Genomic DNA, 18,482 nt, shown 5'->3' with positions numbered 1-18,482 from the left:
GCTTGAATGACCCTTGCTGGCTTCCTATAATATATTTTGAGTTTACTTACGGTACACAGTTGGACCCTAATCCAGCAACTGTTTGTGTGGACAGAATCCATTGAAGTCAGTGAGGTGCAGGGGGTCTACATGTGCCTCAATTTTGCATCTTGTTATGTACTGATTGCAAATGTAGTACTTGAGTGTACACTAGTAGCATTTTGCATCATAAGGATGCGAGTTGCTTGGTTCTAAACTAAAATACTTTCAGCTCTTCAACATTTTGCCCCACCTGTACCTGCTATTTGGTTGTTAGGGTTTAAATTGCACTGAAATCTGAGTCTTTTTTCAATTTCCATTGAAAGACTACACTAACTGCACTCCTTAGTTTACTAGGAGTGCATTTTGGGTGCTTATTATTGAACTTGTAAATTCCTACAGACTTCACTTCCTTTGCTGGTGTGTAGTACAGCTTATTTTCCTGTGTAATATTCACTCATGTTTGTCAGAAGTGTTGCTTAAAAATATTGCTAGTTTGACAAACATATGAATGACTTTTACCACATTCAAGAAAACATACTGGACTACTCAAGCAGATGACAGATTTTTCTCTCTACCTTTTGGCTAATTTATGCTGCAGTTCCATGGGAGAGGGCTTTCCTTGCTATTTATTGTTAGAAAAAACCAGGTAATCTCCTCCTCTTCAGTATCATTGTGAAAATAGCAGGAATCAGGATTTTCTTTTTAGTCAGGGTAGGGTATGTGCTACATGTCGGAGGAGAACAACTGAAACAAGTTTCTTGAATACATAGGTCTGTGAAACTAATCTATTTAAGCAGTACACAAGCATTAACTAATGAAAGTACTTTTATTTTCCCTTCTAGATTCTGTTTACATCTGTCTAACTGCAATCCAAAAATGGCAGCAAATAAGCCCAAAGGTCAGAATTCTTTGGCTTTACACAAAGTAATCATGGTGGGAAGTGGTGGTGTAGGAAAATCTGCTTTAACACTGCAATTCATGTATGATGAGGTAAGAATCTAACTTCACAATAAAAATGTTATATGTCCTACTTCATTTTCAGAAAGAAATGGCTATTGAGTAGCGTTGAGCTTATTGGTATAAACATTTAAAACTAGTTCCTGAAGGGTCCAAATAAACTAGTTTTAAAGAATTGAAGGCTTTATTATATGAATTACCCGTTAAGTTGAATATAAATTATTTGGGATTTCTGGAACTCACTGTCCCTTTTGAGATTACAAGTCAAGTGAGAGTGTAAATCAGCAGCGGGCTCCATGGCGGGAACAATGCCCTCCGCCGAAACCCATTCCACCGTTTCCCCTTTTCGGCAGCAGAGTTCTGCGATGTTGGGTGGGAGCGCCCTTCCGGCGGTGGTGGATTCGGCGGCGCGGTACGGCTCGCGTACCACCCAGCCTTCTTCGGCGTACCACCGGTTGAGAACTGCTGATATAAACAACTATTTTAAGTTGAAATGACATCCTTCATCAAGAAGACTTGGTTCAGAAGGGATCTGCACCCTATTGGGTTAGCAGCTCAACTGCTTCACTTTTGCCACTTCCTGGGTGGGAGAAAGGAGATTAGAAATAGGATTCCTGTTCTCCCTTACCCCTTGTCAATGCAAAATACTACCATTAATTGGCTAAGTAATGTTAAGGTACACTTACAGTGCACACACTAGTGGTGGCAATATGTAGGGTATGTGTAGCTATACACCACAGTGAAAAGCCAGCTGCATTTGTGGTGTATATTGCTTTTTATACCCATGCTAAAGAAGAGTGCAGTGTGTATACTCAAAATGCCACCATAAGGCGTGTACAGTGTAGACATAACCTTTGGTGACTTTAGAGTACTTGCGAGGAATAAAGCAAGTTCTCAAACTTCTTTGCTGGGACCCCCTTAAAAATATTTCAGACTGTGACGACTACCTGGAAAAGTGGTGACCCACCCCATGCCATGCCACCATTAATGATATGTGGGGGCTAACAGCTTACAACCCTCTAAGGAGTCGTGACCCCCTCAGTTTGAGAACCCTTGGGATAGACCAGTATTATAACTGTTCAAAATCAGCCTGACATTCTGACATTATCCAAGACAACAAAAGTATGATGCTGATGATATAGAATACCATAAAACTGAGATGAGGCCCTAAATTATTTGAATTTTATTTTTGGGTAATAGCAGGAAATGAGAACCTGTAGTACCCATATAGCTCACAAGCACATCTTACTTTGCTGGCATGTGGTGGGCTTTACTTGACTTTGGTAAGAAGTATTCATATAAGACTATAATGTAGGAACTTCTATGGCCTGAATAAATAAGCTCTGTAGTTACTGACCCAGAAAAACTTACTTCATCTTGTATTTACATGGATAAACATCTACTTCTGGATTTCTAATTATTTTAGACACTTGTGACTATTAGTATGGCTTATCATATACTGTTCCTTTGTTTTCAGTTTGTGGAAGACTATGAGCCTACCAAAGCAGACAGCTACAGAAAAAAGGTAGTTCTGGATGGGGAAGAGGTCCAAATAGACATATTAGATACAGCAGGCCAGGAGGACTATGCTGCAATTAGAGACAACTATTTCCGAAGTGGAGAGGGATTTCTGTGCGTCTTCTCTATTACAGAGCTAGAATCTTTTGCAGCTACAGCAGACTTCAGGTAATGGAAGGGGAAATTACTCATCTATCTATATTTTAGTGGGCTCATAAAATAAGGTCTTGGGATTGATCACCTGTCTGTTAGATTCCTCTTGTACCATGAGTTACTGTAGTAATTTGCTTTTTCATATCTATGAAAGGTTGCATAGACTATACTCTTGTGTATAGTCTGACATCTCCTGTTTTACAGCAGTTCTGATCATTGGCATATAGCCTCTCATTTTGGCAGCCATGGGCTTTCTGCTTCTGATCAGGTATTTTTGACATAGTGTCTTCAAAATGCTACAAAACAAAGCTCGAGCACTTGTCAGAGCAGGTACTTGGCAGTGTTCAAAAGATTGCCAGCCTAAGTAATTCAATGGCTTTCTGGTAGTTGAACTGACTTGTGAACAGGCGCATTGCCATCTGAATTAGTTACCGATAGTAGCAAGCACCAGGCTGTCCTGTAGGCTGCACAGCTGCTGTTTATTTTGGATCCCAAACTGCATTTGTCCCACAGGGCTTTTGATTTACTCCCTGCTTGTTCTACCGGTTGTAGTTCTCTACCATGTTCTTTTTTTTTTTTTTTTTCTGTTCACTGTTCAACCTGTCAAGTAGCAACAGGAGCAAACAGAGGCCAGTGATTGCATATCTGACTGCTGTGTGCTAGAATATATGTAATGCAAAAGGTCACAATCAGTTTCTGTATGAAAACAGCTTATGCTGGAAAGCAGCGTGTGTGGCAGGATTTATCCCCCAATTTCCTAGGCTCTGACTAACAAGCTCTCCATATTCATCAGAGTTGCTATTAGCTCTAAAAGTAGTTACTCTAAGGTTACACAGCATTTCACAACTTTCTTGTCAGGGTAGTTATTGACATTCATCCAGCCATGGGCATCAGTACAGGCAATATTAGAAGGATAAGGAGATTACTTTAGTAAAAGCATTTGAGTTAGGCTGTTGGTTCAGTAGAACCTCAGTTATGAACTGACTAGTCAACCCCACACCTCATTTGGAACCAGAAGTACACAATCAGGCAGCAGCAGAGACAGACAAAACAAATACAGTACAGTACTGGGTTAAATTACTTAAAACTAAAAAATAAAGGGAAAGGAGCATTTTTCTTCCGTATAGTAAAGCTTCAAAGCTGTATTAAGTCTATGTTCAGTTGTAAACGTTCAAAAGAACCATGTTTTTTGTTCAGAGTTGCAAACAACCTCCATTCCCGAGTTGCTTGTAACTCTGAGGTTCTACTGTATAAATAGATGTTGGGGCTGTGATCTCTTTTAAATCCTTGGGGCCCAAACATTTGGAGATGCAGGGATCAACAGTTGAGTCAAACATTTGCTTTCTGTTTCTGGAAATAAAAGTGCCACCAAAACCACTAAGTAGACGTTTCATTATAACTAGCTTCCTTAAAGTAAACAAAACAAACTTCCCCAATGCAATCTAGCAAGGCCATGAAAAGGAGTAAACAGGTCTTCCTAGCTATTAATTTTTCTCTTGGAAAAATGTCAAAATTCCAGGGGAAACTAAGAAAAGAAATAATGTAATGCATGGAAAGAAGTAAATCTCGTGGGGAAACAGCCCACCAGGTTCAAAACTTGAACAGGGCAGAAGAAATGCAAAGCACAAGCAGTCAATCTCTTAAATCATCTTTAAGTGAGGGGCAAAGATATGAATAGTAGTCTGTGGGTTGAGGATGAAGCTAAGCAGCCTTGCAAGTGAATGGTATTATATTGCTAAAATTAAGATACTAAATAAAATTCCATACAACTCAAGAAGATACCATCCTTTTCAGTTTTTCATGTATCCCCATTCATTTGGTTTGAAAGGATGTGAATAAGTGGCATGCAGAATTTCCAGGTTAAAGCATTTCTAAAGAGCAAGACACTTTCTTCAGTTCAGAATGTGGCAGATTACATTACAACTTCGAGGCATCTGCAGCAGTATATTACAAATATGAAGAATGTTTCCCTGTTAGAAGGGATTTCGTCCCTCCTCCCAGTCCCAAAGACAGTGCAGACAAACTGTCTTTTTTGCAAGTACCATTAGGCTTCAGCAGTAGCTGTGAAAACAAGTTTCCTCTACTTGTGTTAGATGTACTTCAGTTTTGTCTAAACAGAAACCTGTCACATTCCTATTTAATTAAAAAAGAGGGGATTCATATTTTAATCTGACATTACATATGCCTAAATTTTCCAGTTCCCTGTTACAAATCTGGGTAAGGCATCTTGTTGAAAGTAATTTATTGTAGCAGTGTTATAGAAGTAAAATCAATAAATATGTCTTAACTACCGTATAAAACCATGCTATCAATCTCAGAATCCTCTCAGGCATGCAACACAATAAAAAACATAAGTGTAGGTGATGGGTTACATCATTTGTAGTAATAGTGAAATGCTAAGGTCAGTATTAAATAGGCACTAGTAATTTATAAGAGCTCAGTTTACCTGACGAGCCGAAGGTCAAAACCTCTTTAAAACGTTAAATGTTGTGAAAAGTGTCTGAAGTGCCTAAATGAGCAGTAGAACTTGGTTGCCTATCTCTATGGTGTGGTGGTGCCTAGGGCCCTATTGTGCTAGGCACTGTACAAATCATTAAAGTTAAGATTCTGTCATGGGTAAAAGTCAGGACAGGTCACAGGTAACGAACAAAAATTCACAAACTATGACCTGTCCCTGACTTACTAAAAATACCCACTCAGCTGTTTGGCGGCAGCCCTGGCGGCCACAGGTCAGCTGTTTGGCAGGGCCACAAAGTCATGGATTCCGTGACTTTTGCGACCAAATCATATCCTTACAAATCATAAATGGTTGCAGGCTCAGCTTCCAGTTGAAGTATAAAACCTGAGACACAGAATAATCTATTGAAATAAATCTCTAGTATTTAAGCTAAAAGAAAATATTACCATGTTGTGTTTTTTGGAGCAGTGCATATCTGATTAAAGTACAGCAAAGATCCTTGACATTGCTGATCAATCTGAGGGAACACTCTTGAGCAGAACATCAAGGAAGGACATTGTGACAGGAAGAGTTTGAAAACTTGGTTGCTTTGTTTCTGTAAGGGCACAGAGCTCTAACAGGACAGTTGTTCTGCTGTAATGTTAGTTTACCAGTTGGATTATTTTTTGCAGAAGCTGTATGCACTTGTGCTATATTTGTGGGCTTTTTAGTGGTTGCTAGCATGCAGGTTATCTTTTTTATTTTTCTTCCATCAGTTGGTGGGTGGAATCTGTTATAGCAACTGGCAAATATGTTTTTGCTTTGAGGCATAGTTGAACGAACGTTTTTTTAAAAACTCATTTGTATACCTTCATCTGGAAACTTATTATTTAGAACTGTCAGTCTTCAGAATGAAGATCTGAGCAGGATGAGTTTCTTGCAGGCAACCCTTTAAACAGCTCAGGTACATGATGAAATTTAAGGTGGGGTGCAGAACTGATTGAAAGATCTCTGTTCAGAGTTACCCATGGAGCTCTGTCAAACTTAGGTGTATCTAATGTGGTCCTGTAGGGCTTTGTCCTGGGTTGGATACTAGTAAATATTTTCACTAATGATTTGGACAATGGAGTGGAAAGCACTTACAAAAGTTGCAGATGAATTCTAATCCTATTCTACCAATGTCTTGCAATCCCCCCGCCCCCGCATTTGGAGTCAAAACCACCTTGACAAATTGTAGATTTGGTCTGCAGTTAAGATGAAATTCAGTGAAGACAAGTGCAAAGTACCACACTTGGGAAGGAAAAATCAAATACCCAACTACAAAAAAGGGGGATAACTGGTGAGGTGGTTAGTACTGCTGAAAGATCTGAGAGGGTTATAGTGGATCATAGATTTTATCAATGATGCAACTGCATTGTTCACTCAGTGGATTGATGCATTCTCTGTGTTAACAGTAGTATCATATGTAAGACAGAATTATCCTGTTCTATTAAGCACTGGTGTGAGGCCTCAACTGGAATACAGTGTTCAGTTCAGGGCCTCACACTTCAGGAAAGATGTGGATACACTGGAAAGAATCCAGAGGAAAGTGTAAAAGGTATAGAAAACATGTTGTATGTGGTAAAACCCTCCCCCGCCCCCTTTTTTTTAAATTTTTTTTTTAAAATAAAGTATGTTTAGTCATCAAAAAAGACTGAGGGAGGACCTGGTAAATATTCAAATATGCTAAAGACTGATCAGTTCTGTATTTCTACTCACGGTAGTACAAGAAGTAGTGGGCTTAATCTGCAGCAAGAGAGATTTAGGTTGGCTATTAAGAAAAAACATTCTAACTATATGGATAGTTTCCTATTGGAGTAGGCTTTCAAGGGAGGTCATGGAATCTCCATCATTGGAGGCTTGTAAGCACGTGTTGGACAAACAACTGTCAAGGATGGTTTAGATTTTGTTGATCCTGCCTCAGCACGAGAGGCTGAACTTGACCTTTCAGGGTCCCTTTCCACCCCTACAATTCTATGATTTTTATGAGTTAGACTCTAGTTTTTAAAAAGATTATGAAGATCTCCAGACCAAAGAGACATCACTTAAGTGCACAGGCTCTTACTTTGTGTGTTGTACTGAGTTTTCACCTGATCACTGCCTCTAATCCACTGGTAACAGGCCTTATTGCCTCTTCTTGGTTGACTGCTTATAGATAATGGAAGGATTTTTAATATGTTCAATTTCTGGCTGACAGTGGTTGAATTCACAATGAGGAATTGATACACCATTACATCTTATTCAGAAATGCCATGTCACAAACTTTTTCAAGATGTGCACATTTGCTATTAAAAGATAAGATAGGTGCAGTTTCTCAGCACTATATGGAAACTTCAAAATGATGGCTTCTGTTTGCTGTGGACTGCTTCCAAAATAAGGAAAAATTTGCTATACAGAGTTCCCAATCTAGTAATGTGGTGGTAATCTCTTGACTCCCCCTCTGCTTCATTTAGAACAAAATTTACAATTCGTTTTACTAGACTTCATATATTTCAAAGGGAAACATTCAGAGTTTCCTGTGCTGGAAATACTGAGGCCCTGACTAATCCTTTGATTCAGAATATTTCTCCACTGCTCACTTGCACTTGTAATAGACATATGCATATACTAAACTTTGACTATTTGAGCCCTCCACCCTGTACTTTCTGAAACTGGCCAAAATATCCCATTCTCTCTTCCCTCAGGAAAAGTGTGCTACTGACCCTCCTGGTTGTTCTAGGCACTCTTGCCAATATACAGTTATACAAAACTGTTCAGATTGTTCTTTTGGAGCCCTACATAAATAAAGGCTCGAATTGAAAGCCTTTGCATTGAGCTGAGAGTTTTATTTACAACTTCAAAATATTCATTCTGGCAGTTCCTTCAGTGGAAAACTCTAAACCATTGGTTCTCAAACTAGGGATCATGGGCTGTGAACCCTGGCCAGGCATGGGGGCTGAGAGCCGCCTGGTGGAGGAACATGGGGGTGGGGTGAGGAATGACAGAGGTACTGCTCACTCCCCATAACCTTCCTCTGTGCCCCCCCAAGAGGCTGGGAGCAAGAGCTATGATATAAGGCTCAGTGCATCTAGGTCCCGGGCTGTGCTGTGAAGTGAACATCAGGAGCTGCTGCTCTCTGCCCTCCCCTTACGCAGCTTAGGCAAGGAAAGTGGCCTGGATGCATGGAGCCCTGACATTGATTCTCTCTCCCCTCCCCCTCACTGTGTCCTAGAGGTCTGCGGAGGAGCAGTGATGGGGGGCAAGCGAACAGCAGTACCAACTGCTCTGTGCATGTAGTTCAGCCCTCCCCGGGAGGGTGGGGATATAGGTGGTAGCGGCAAAGGAGAGTGGGGAGCCCGAAGGGGCAAAATGGGGGGGCACCCATGGGAGCCAGGGAGTCCTATTCAGATTTGCTGTGTGAAAGGGGTCACAATGCAAAAAGTTTGAGAATCACTGCTCTAATCCATGAGAATCAGTGAATGATTCTCATCTACCCAGGGCCTTGTAACTGAAGCAGGAAGATCCTTATAGTGATGGAACAAGTTTTTTTAAAGTAAGAACAAGTTTGTCAGAAAGGAAGAGAGTTTGACATAATGTGCTACATTACGTTTTTTTAACGTAGGTAGATCTGTTTACAACTATTCTAAAAGAAATGGTGGTAGTTGAATTGTGTTAATCTGAATACAAAATTTTCAGTTAGATGGCTAGCTAAAGGCTTTTGCTTACTAGTAACATAGAAAGTGAAATGTTCTAAATGATACTTCTACTAGAAGTGAGAATTCTTTTAAAATTCCATCAAGTACAAACTAGCTTTTCCTATTTACGTTGGCCCCTTCATGATTCATTCTCCACTGACTGTCAAATAACTTTCACCCATTTTTCATTTTGCACATTCAGGATATTTATTAGATCTCTGTATTCCCTCCTTCTAAACTTTTAAAAAGGAGTAAATGAATATTCACTGTAACAAGATAAAAATACTATATTTCTGTGGATTTTTCTGCTTGTTGTCTGGGAATAATGATACCTCTGCATAGATTTTAATCTTCTTCCTTTCCTCTTCAGGGAGCAGATTTTAAGAGTAAAAGAGGATGAGAATGTTCCCTTTCTGCTAGTTGGTAATAAATCAGATTTGGAAGATAAAAGGCAAGTTTCTGTAGAGGAAGCAAAAAACAGAGCTGATCAGTGGAACGTTAACTATGTGGAAACTTCTGCTAAAACACGAGCTAATGTTGACAAGGTAATCTTTTTTTAATGCAAAACATAAAATTTGCATAAGCACTGAGCCCTATTTGATAGATACTGCTTTCCATATCGAAATTAATTTAACTTTTCATGATACGTCAAGGTAATGCTTGTGAACAATTCTTGACTGACTGCTCTAGAACAGTAGCTCTCAACCTTTCCAGGCTACTATACCTCTTTCAGGAGTGTGATTTATCTTGAGTACCCTCAAGTTTCACCTTATTAATCTACTTGCAAACAAAATCAGACAAATACAAAAGTCGCAGCATGCTATTACTGAAAAATTGCTTACTTTCTCACTTTACCATTTAATTGTAAAATCAATTTGAATATAAATATTGCACTTGCATCTCAGTGTACAGTATATAAAGCAGCATAAACAGGTTATTGTTTTGGTATGAAATTTTAGTTTGTACTGATTTCTCTAGTGCTTTTTAATGTAGCCTGTTGTAAAACTAGGCAAATATCTAGAGCTCATGTAACCTCTGGAAGACCTCTGCGTACACCAGGGGTATGTGTACACCTAGTTGAGAACCACTGCTCTAAAGAACTGTATCCCCTTAAACTACAGAATAGGTACAACAACGATAGTGGCACTATAAGCTTTTCTGCATTGTCCTGTGTGTGTGCCTCAAGTGGGAAGAGCATGATTTTTTTTTTTTTTTTTTCATGCATTCTTCATCCTTACTTTCTCAACACTTTGGAACTCAATAGACCTACCTGTTCACTAAACAACCATTTAATGGTGACAGTTTAGCAAAATTGGCTAGATTTTTAAGGGATAGTTCATGGGGCAACAATCTAAAGCTCTTTACCAATCCCAGGAGGCGGCCTATCTTGGCCTAGGGTTTTTTGTTTTTTGTTAATTTCCTAAATATTCTTTGAATGTGACTAGAAGACTGGTAGCCTGTAGAGAGGGAAGAATGCTGGCTGGCTTGTCCATTGATATGCTGAACGGCTTTATAGGGAATGGATTTTGATCTCCCTCAATCACTGATGATATCTGGGCCTAGACAAGAGAAAGTATGAACGGTCCACATCTTAAAACATGATGAGAGCTGCAGCATGAGGGTCAAGGGATACAGAGAAACAGCATGGGTCAGAAGTGGGCAAGAAAAGACATGTAGTCCCAACCTCATCACTTTTGCCTCAAAGGAAATGGTGGAATATTATCCCCGTCTCCAAAAAGAGACTAGTTAAATTTCATGTTCAGGATTAAAATGTCTTACAGAAATTTTCAAAGTGTAACTGTTTGTTTGAAATGCACAGTATTGGGTTGCTAAACAGCATTTTGCCTTGTGGAAAGCAAAAAATATTAAGAGACAAGGGGATTAAGTAGCTTAGTTTAATGTGCTAACCTCTCCTCTCTGGTGACCTACATACAAACCTGATCATGATATTGAAAAATCCCCAGTGGAAATCCTCTCATTGAAGATGTCAGAAGTCAGGTCACCAGATGCAACTTGATGGCCTAATATGGAAGGGTTGACTGTTTTGGAATAACCACAATGGCCAACTTTGTCTACCATCAGATTCTTTTTTCTTAACTGGTTCTCTTATGGTTTCAAATAGTAACTTTATGCTCCAGTACTTTGTCTTTGGGTCAATGGCTGAGTGCAATTCACTTACATGCAGTAAAACACAATCAGGTCACACTTCAGTAGAACAAAAATTGGTACATATTTTTTTATTGATTCATGGAATTGCAGCTAGTAGCCATCTGTCAGACAAAGGATGCACAGAATAATGACAAACTAATTTTACTTAACACTCCAGCTCTCTCAAACTCAACACATGATCTACCATAAAAGGGACTACCTCCAGCTTTCTAAGCACTTAAAAACCATGGCCTTTGAAATCTGTGTAGCCCTTACATTTTCAGACCTAGTGGTGAAATGTCTACCAGCCCACAAAATAACTCAAATTACAAAATCCCAAGTAGTGGATAAGTCAAAGGAATAGCTTGGTATCTGATACACAGGGTTCTCTAGTCCCATGGTTCACAACCTAGGGTGTGGGACTCCCCGGGGAGGGGGAGGAGGAAAAAGTTACGGGGAGGTCCATAAGGCTTCAATAATGAGGTCATTTAGGGCCCCCTCTCCCCAGCTGTGTACCACCCAGAGGGGAGGAGCAGCCAGGGTCCACCTCCATTACCCTCTGTCCATTAGGGACAGGAGGAAGTGGGGCCACAGGGCATGCAATGGCGGTTGCACCAGGGAAGGCTTAGCTTCTTACTCAGTGTTGTTAGAAATTACTGTTACCCAAATTACATAAATGTGTTTTATGGCCGTGGAGCAGGGGTTCTTTTAAAGACAGTTACCAGTGTTAACTAGTGGGGCTTTCACTCAAAAAGGTAGGGAACCACTGCTCTAGTCATCCAAAGTCTGAGTGCTGCAGTACAGAATTAAGATGCATTGGTAAACCTATACAAAGTGCCAGGAAGTATCTTAACCTACTTCTGCGAGTACACTTAGAGTGAAGTATCCTAGGCAGCTAAATACTTCATATCATTACTTAAGCAAGTGAAGGATTATGTCAAACACTCACAGCACAGATTTAGAAACGGGTAACTCAAGCCATATTTAGAAGTAAAGGTCATTTTATCTATTTCTCAATTACAATTTCATCTAACATATGGTTGTGCTGATTTTTGTCAAGGAAGCTGCGGAAAGGATATCTCAATCACCTTAAGAGTAATAAAGATTACAATCTTGCTCTTTAAGAAATTAGTATGACATCCATGTAATTTAAAAACGTAAATGTAATTCTGTATAAAACATAGCTATTGAACAAAAATAATGTAATTCAGTATACTGGACTGTGGTTTTCTAGCTTAGCCTACTCTCCTACAATACGCCTCTCAAAATACTGTGTACTGCTAGCAAAGATGGATCTCTAATAGAGAACTTGTTGCCCAGAGAAAACTACATAAAATTGGACAGTTTGTTGCTCTAATAAATTTATTGATGTTGACTTACAAAGGTGAGAATAACATTGTAGCCCTTGGAAGCTGACCAAGCCAAGTGCCCCTTTGTGAAATGAACAACAATGATGCAAAACTCTTCTTGAAGCAGTCTTACCAAAGCCTGAATTGACAGTGGCTATTGAATTACATTCTCAGACAAATTTGTAGAGGTCTCAAATTTTCCATTGTTACTCCATTCGCCTTCTAAAATAATTGCTTTTGAGCTGTAATTTAAGGCTTGTTCTTTTAAAGACAGTTTACTTGAGGCTTGATAACTTATTTATTATCCAATGGTAACTGATCCCTGGCTTGGATGATTTAGTTGGGGTTGGTTCTGCTTTGAGCAGGGGGTTGGACTAGATGACTTCCTGAGGTCCCGTCCAACCCTAATCTCTTATGATTCTACGAATGAAGTTCAGTTTCAAGATCGGGGGCTTCATATGAATAACTGTTATCTCAGGGAACGGTACTGGGTCTTCCACAGTATGTAAATATCCAGTCCTCAGCAGAATTCTAACTGCATTTTTAGACTAAAATATGGATGGCCCCTGGAAAACCAATACTAATGTTTGATTGTAAAAGTGTCTAGTAGGTCTATGACACTTTGTGAATTAGATATTGAACTTCAGCTTGTCTTTATCAGTGTAGTATTGTAATGTGAAATGTAAAGGATTTTTTCCTTCCATCTGCTTAGTGTGAAATGGAAATAAGACATGGAGGCATGGATATGGCAGAATTATGCTTCAGGCACTGGAAGTCCAGCTCTTATGGAGTTCATAAGCATCTCGAGCGCACAGTAACGAGCAGGGGGACAGCCAGCCTCATTCCCTCCCATCAAAAAAAAAATGCACGTCCTTGGAAGACTAGAAAATGAATAGGATAATTCTTGCAAGATTTGCTTAGGGCTGATTTACCCCTTTCACCTAGACCTACTGTGCTTAGCTGACTCTTATCCAGACACAAGCTCTCAAGTCAATCATATTTATGTAAAGTTGCTTAAATTAGCATAAGTGTTCATGGTGCAAGTGCATTGCCGTGTAAACTAACTTTTACTTTTATTTTTTAGGTATTTTTTGATTTAATGAGAGAAATTCGAGCCAGAAAGATGGAAGATAGCAAAGAGAAGAACGGGAAGAAGAAAAGGAAAAGCCTAGCTAAGAGGATCAGAGAAAGATGTTGCATTTTATAATCAAAGGCCTAAACTCCTTTCCTTCCTTGACCATGCTAATAACCATAAATTATAAGCATGCCATCAAAGGCAGAAATGACTGAAATTTAACATTTTGGAAATTGTAATGTATCACTAAAAGCATGAATTGGACCTGCAGAGTTAAATTCACTGAAAAGAAAATTTAATGTGGCTTCAAGAGAAGCAATGTTCAACCCATTTCATAATTGCCCACATCACTGTTCTCCTGACTGTAGTGTTTTCATAGGCAGTCTTTCTTTGACAGTAAACAGAAGGAAGTATTACTTTCTGTGGTTTCTTGTGAAGCATAAATTTTGTATCACTAAATCTTCACTTTGTCTTGTCTCCTGCTGCCTTGAAAATTACAATTGTGAACATGATACCAAACCAACTGGTATACAGCTGTTTTGCCATGAGTTATGCAAATTATAGAAGATAAAATATTCAGGCAATGTATTTGCATACAGTTATATTGAGTCATTCCTATGTGGATCTGCATTACCTGATTAATTTAAAAGTGGTGTAAATTTTTACATGGAAACATTTGAATATGCCTTAATTTAAAAACTGAAAAATAGCAGATTACGTAGTTAAGGCTATATTTTCATCTTGATGCATGGTGACTGATGCAACCCTATGCATCAACGTGGGAGAATATCCTTTAGTGTAGAATGCAGTTATGTGAACAGTCTTGCTAACTAGCTGTCTGCTAGCAGTGTCTGATCTTAATGTGTGCCATACTCTGGATCTTCTGAATAGTCCAGAGCATATAATCACCTGTGATTTAGCAAACAGTATGGTAGATTAAAATTAAAGGGGTTGGAATCTACATGTACGGTTGAGGGTAACAAGGGTGCATGGCACAGTTAAGTCTGAAATGGGTGCTTACTACTTAATGTTCTGGGACTTTGGAACTACCATTTTGCAAGTAGTTAATGTCTGTAAGTGTTTCTTGGATTTTTAACTCCTTGGAGTTGGGAAGAGTGGAGCTCATTCAGTAGAGCTAATGTTTTGCGATAGGGTGTTTGGGAAATTCTGGTGTCATCAGTAACTTCATCCTTTGTCCTCCAGATACTAGGCTGTGGGAAATTGTGTAGTTGTTCGGAAGCTACTTGCAGGTTTTGTACTGTTTAGTGTAGTTTATGTTCATGATGGGGAGCATTGTAGCAACTTTTTCTAGTTAATGTTATCAAATATGCTTTGCAGTACAGAAACATTTACTATGTGCATCCAAATTCTCCAAACGTATTGCCTCAGCTGTTTCAGAATAGAAAGAATACTAGCATACTGTTAGTATTCAGTATCTTCTTGCTAAAAATAAGCCACGATCTGAGGTTTTTGGACTCGCTGGAATAGGAAGGATAGACTGAGTCCACAAACTATTACTCTTTTATACATGTATAAACCTGACAGTCAAAATGCATTCAAGCAAACTAGGTATCAAATGTGTACTTTACATGCTAATAACTAGATATTGTAGGGATTCAGCTCTTTAAAAATTACACTTCTTGTGTTAAATATTTATCTGTAAGGAATTTTGTACGTACACTTAGTAGACTACTATGTGCAGAATTAAAGTTACTCATGTAACTATAGCCAAGTAGGCCAGTCTTCATCTTACTGTGTACTCATTTTCAGTTTATTTAACCAGGGAGTCGAACCACTAGCATTGACTTTGCTTTGAGAACTGTGTACTGGGAACTGAGGGGTAATGAAGCCAATGGACATGACAGATGTCACTTGTCTTAGGCTGATGCCATACTCAATTCTTTTTATTTGCTATTTGAGCCATTGAAAGATAAATAAAACTTCCATTTTTTCAGTACTTGTGCAATGTTAATTGATGTAAAAAAAAAAAAAAAAACAAAGTTGTGTTCTAATACAGCCACTGACACCATTTATCATGGAGTCATAAAACTGAGTGTTCTAGAAGTTTTCCTACCATATGTAAACCAAATCAAATTCTATCTTAACATGACTTTAATTAGTCTAATGTACATTTGAAAAGGCTGAGTAATAGACCTGAAGAAAGGTCCTGCATTTTGTCTAATACCAGTTTACCCCTTCTGGTGTCAGCAAAGGAACAGATGAACATAAACTTGTTCTAGAGTCTAAAGTAGCACGGTACAAACAACACCAAGTAAACAGGATTTTCTACACTAGAGATCTGAGTAAACCATATATTGAAATCGTGCCAATTTCAATATTGTGGAGAAAAGCTTCCTTAGTCTTAATACTTTAAGACTTCAGAAAATCAAGGGAGTATGGGCTTATGGCTAAGGCACAGGAGGATCTGTGTCCTTTTTCTGGCTTTGCCCCAGACTTGCTTTCCTTAAGTTGCTTAACTTCTCTGTGCCTGTTCCAAGAGTGGTGTGTAACTGAAGATTTTCATGAAATGCATGATCTTGTCTGCTGGAAGACACTACAAAAGTGCAAAGAGCTATAAGGTCAATTGCGCATTAGTTTTTAAATGTCTTTGGTCTCTTCCATTTTGTTCCTATTCAGTACGCTATTGGAGCTAGTATGTGGTCCTCCATCTAATGATTTAAGATGCAATCCTGTATTCTGATAACTCTGGCTTAATATTAATCACCCTGCAAAAATCACTAATGCATTCTAATCTTAGAAGTGTGAAGACACTAGCTCAACACACTACTAGCCCTTTTCCCACCTATTGTGTTACACTTCTTGGAAAGACTGAAGTGTTACACCAGGAGTACCAATGCAGTAGCTACTTACAGCTTGAGCTCTCTGCACCACGGTTTTTAAATCACCTTGTCTTCTCTAGACAAGACATGCATTGCAGTATTGTTGCCTGATAGTGTGTTCTTTTAAGAAAGGGCTTTGCTTTATCCACAGCCCTGAGGCCTCTGAACAGCTACCAAAACTGAGGCAAGAAATCAGTTTTTAGTGACCACCACTTAAAGTTCAGGAAGTAAATTCCTGAATCCAGTTGAGGAGCAGAGGGAAAGTCAAAGTAGCTTTTCCACTTTGTGCTTTAGAAAATTATCTTGGGAAAAAACCTGACACTTTCTCTGCAACTTTCAGTTCCTACTGGAGGATTGAGACCCCTGGAAACAAACTTCTGGAACACACCAAGCTGGAGTGCTAAAGATAATAGCAACCAGATTTAGGCTGACTCAGATCTTGTCAGGTTAAAATCATCCATTCACACTTGTTGGCACCCCTCCAATTTCTCCCTTCTCCTTCCCCCAACAGAATTCACTCAACAATCTAGTCAGAACTCAAAACTCTACATTATCAAATAAAATAAACATGCAAAAATAATGCATTTGCACACAGCACTGCTGAAAACTGGCATGGTTGTTTTGCTGTCTTACTGAAATAAGTTGGCTATAGCTTTTTCCGGAATTGACTAATGAAACAATTTTTGAAATTTCTCTGTATTCAAGCACTTTTATGGGAGGCCTACATTTGTGGCTCCAGTTGAGCAAAGAGGCACCACACTGGCTAACTTTGAGGACAAACTAATCTTGGAGTAGTGTCCCTATAGGTGCACAACTGTAGGTGTCTGTCACTGTGCTGCTGATTGGAGAACTTTGGTAGCAGTGTCCGTTCAGCCGTGCATGCTGAACCAGGTCTTTTCCTGCCATGGAGCTAGCCAGTGTACGTGGGCAAACCCTCCTCAGTTCTGTCTCAACTGCCCTGGCCAGAGATAGATTAACTCTTCTACAATTGCTAATTTTTAGCTTCCCTTCTCTGTTACTCCATTTACATTTTTATTTGGCTCTGCCCCCAAAAAAGGGGGGCTTATCTCCTGCCAACCCTATGGAGAAGGGGGGTCCTCCTTGGACAAGTTTACACCCAGCTCCCTGGGCTTCAAAGTGCCTCAGTTGCAAGGAATCTATCCCAATGACTGATGAATACTTGCAGTGTGGCCACTGCCTGGGAGAGGAGCACATTCCACAAAAGTGTGGCTTGTGTCAGCAACTGAAGCCTAGATCCAGGAAAGACGAGAACTGAGGCTCAAACTCCTACTCCATGGAATTGGGCCTTCAACCTCTGGAGTCCCAGCAGGAGCGCTTACCACAACAGTATCAGGGCCCCAGTACCAAGTTCACCCAGAGTATTGGATTAACTGACATTTTGCAGTCACACACCTCCTTTCTCATCTGAGTCGGAAAGTCAGTGAAAGGATGTGATTCTTCCCCCCCCCGGCCACTGCATCCAGCTCCTGGGGCATATGGCTATGGGCACATAAATTATAGCTCATGCCAGATTAAGCATGAGATCCCTCCAAGCATGGTTTGGTTCTGTTTACAGGCTGAACAGACAAACTCTCGATGCCCACCAAGGTCAAGCAGTCCTTTTGGACTGGTGGAAAAACTAGTAAATGTATGTACAGAAATCCTGTTTTATTCAGCTCTACCCCATCGTTACTCCTGACCATTGATGCATCCCTCATTGGATGGGGCACGCATCTCGATGGTCTCTCAGTGCGAGGCAAATAGCCTTCATCTGAGAGATGCCTTCACATCAACCTGCTCAAACTCAGCAGTCAGACTCGTGTGTGCCCTCTTGCTCCTACTGATCCAAACATGCGCACAAGTCATGACGGACAATGTGGCCTGTATGTATTACATAAACCAACAGGGAGGTGCCAGATCACACTCCCTGCACATGTAAGCACTAAAACTAAACAACTGGTGCATTTCCCACAATGTCATAATAGCAGCAGCCTTCCTACCAGGAGTATGCAACATGACGGCAGATAATCTCAATCACAAATTCCCACTCAACCACAAATGGGAAATGTGGTGGTCCTAGATGACATATTCCAGCAATGGGGGACACCGACAATAGGTATGTTTGCTATTTACTAGAACAAGAAATGTCCTCTAGCACTGCTCCAGAGTGAGGATCAGATGACACTCCATAGATTATGCTCTCCTCCTCCCATGGGACATGGGTCGTCTTTATGCCTTCCCCCATTCCCTCTAATTCTGAAAGTCCTGTTG

General features: G+C 39.8%; 1 protein-coding gene across 1 annotated transcript in view; it reads left to right on the top strand.

Moving 5' to 3' along the window:
- RALA (RAS like proto-oncogene A) overlaps window positions 1-15,328 on the top strand; it is a 34,474-nt gene extending 19,146 nt beyond the window's left edge. The window contains exons 2-5 of the mRNA XM_067550396.1: window positions 864-1,011; window positions 2,456-2,664; window positions 9,170-9,344; window positions 13,381-15,328. Coding sequence (XP_067406497.1) covers window positions 898-1,011; window positions 2,456-2,664; window positions 9,170-9,344; window positions 13,381-13,503 — 621 coding nt within the window. The 5' untranslated portion in view covers window positions 864-897 and the 3' untranslated portion in view covers window positions 13,504-15,328. The remainder of the gene's footprint in view (window positions 1-863; window positions 1,012-2,455; window positions 2,665-9,169; window positions 9,345-13,380) is intronic.
- Window positions 15,329-18,482: the final 3,154 nt, after the last annotated feature.

This window comes from Emydura macquarii, unplaced genomic scaffold (genome assembly GCF_026122565.2).
Source record: "Emydura macquarii macquarii isolate MOO-44397 ecotype Brisbane River unplaced genomic scaffold, CSIRO-AGI_Emac_v2 contig_1263, whole genome shotgun sequence".
Taxonomy (NCBI): domain Eukaryota; kingdom Metazoa; phylum Chordata; order Testudines; family Chelidae; genus Emydura; species Emydura macquarii.
This window is presented reverse-complemented; position numbering and strand designations above follow the sequence as displayed.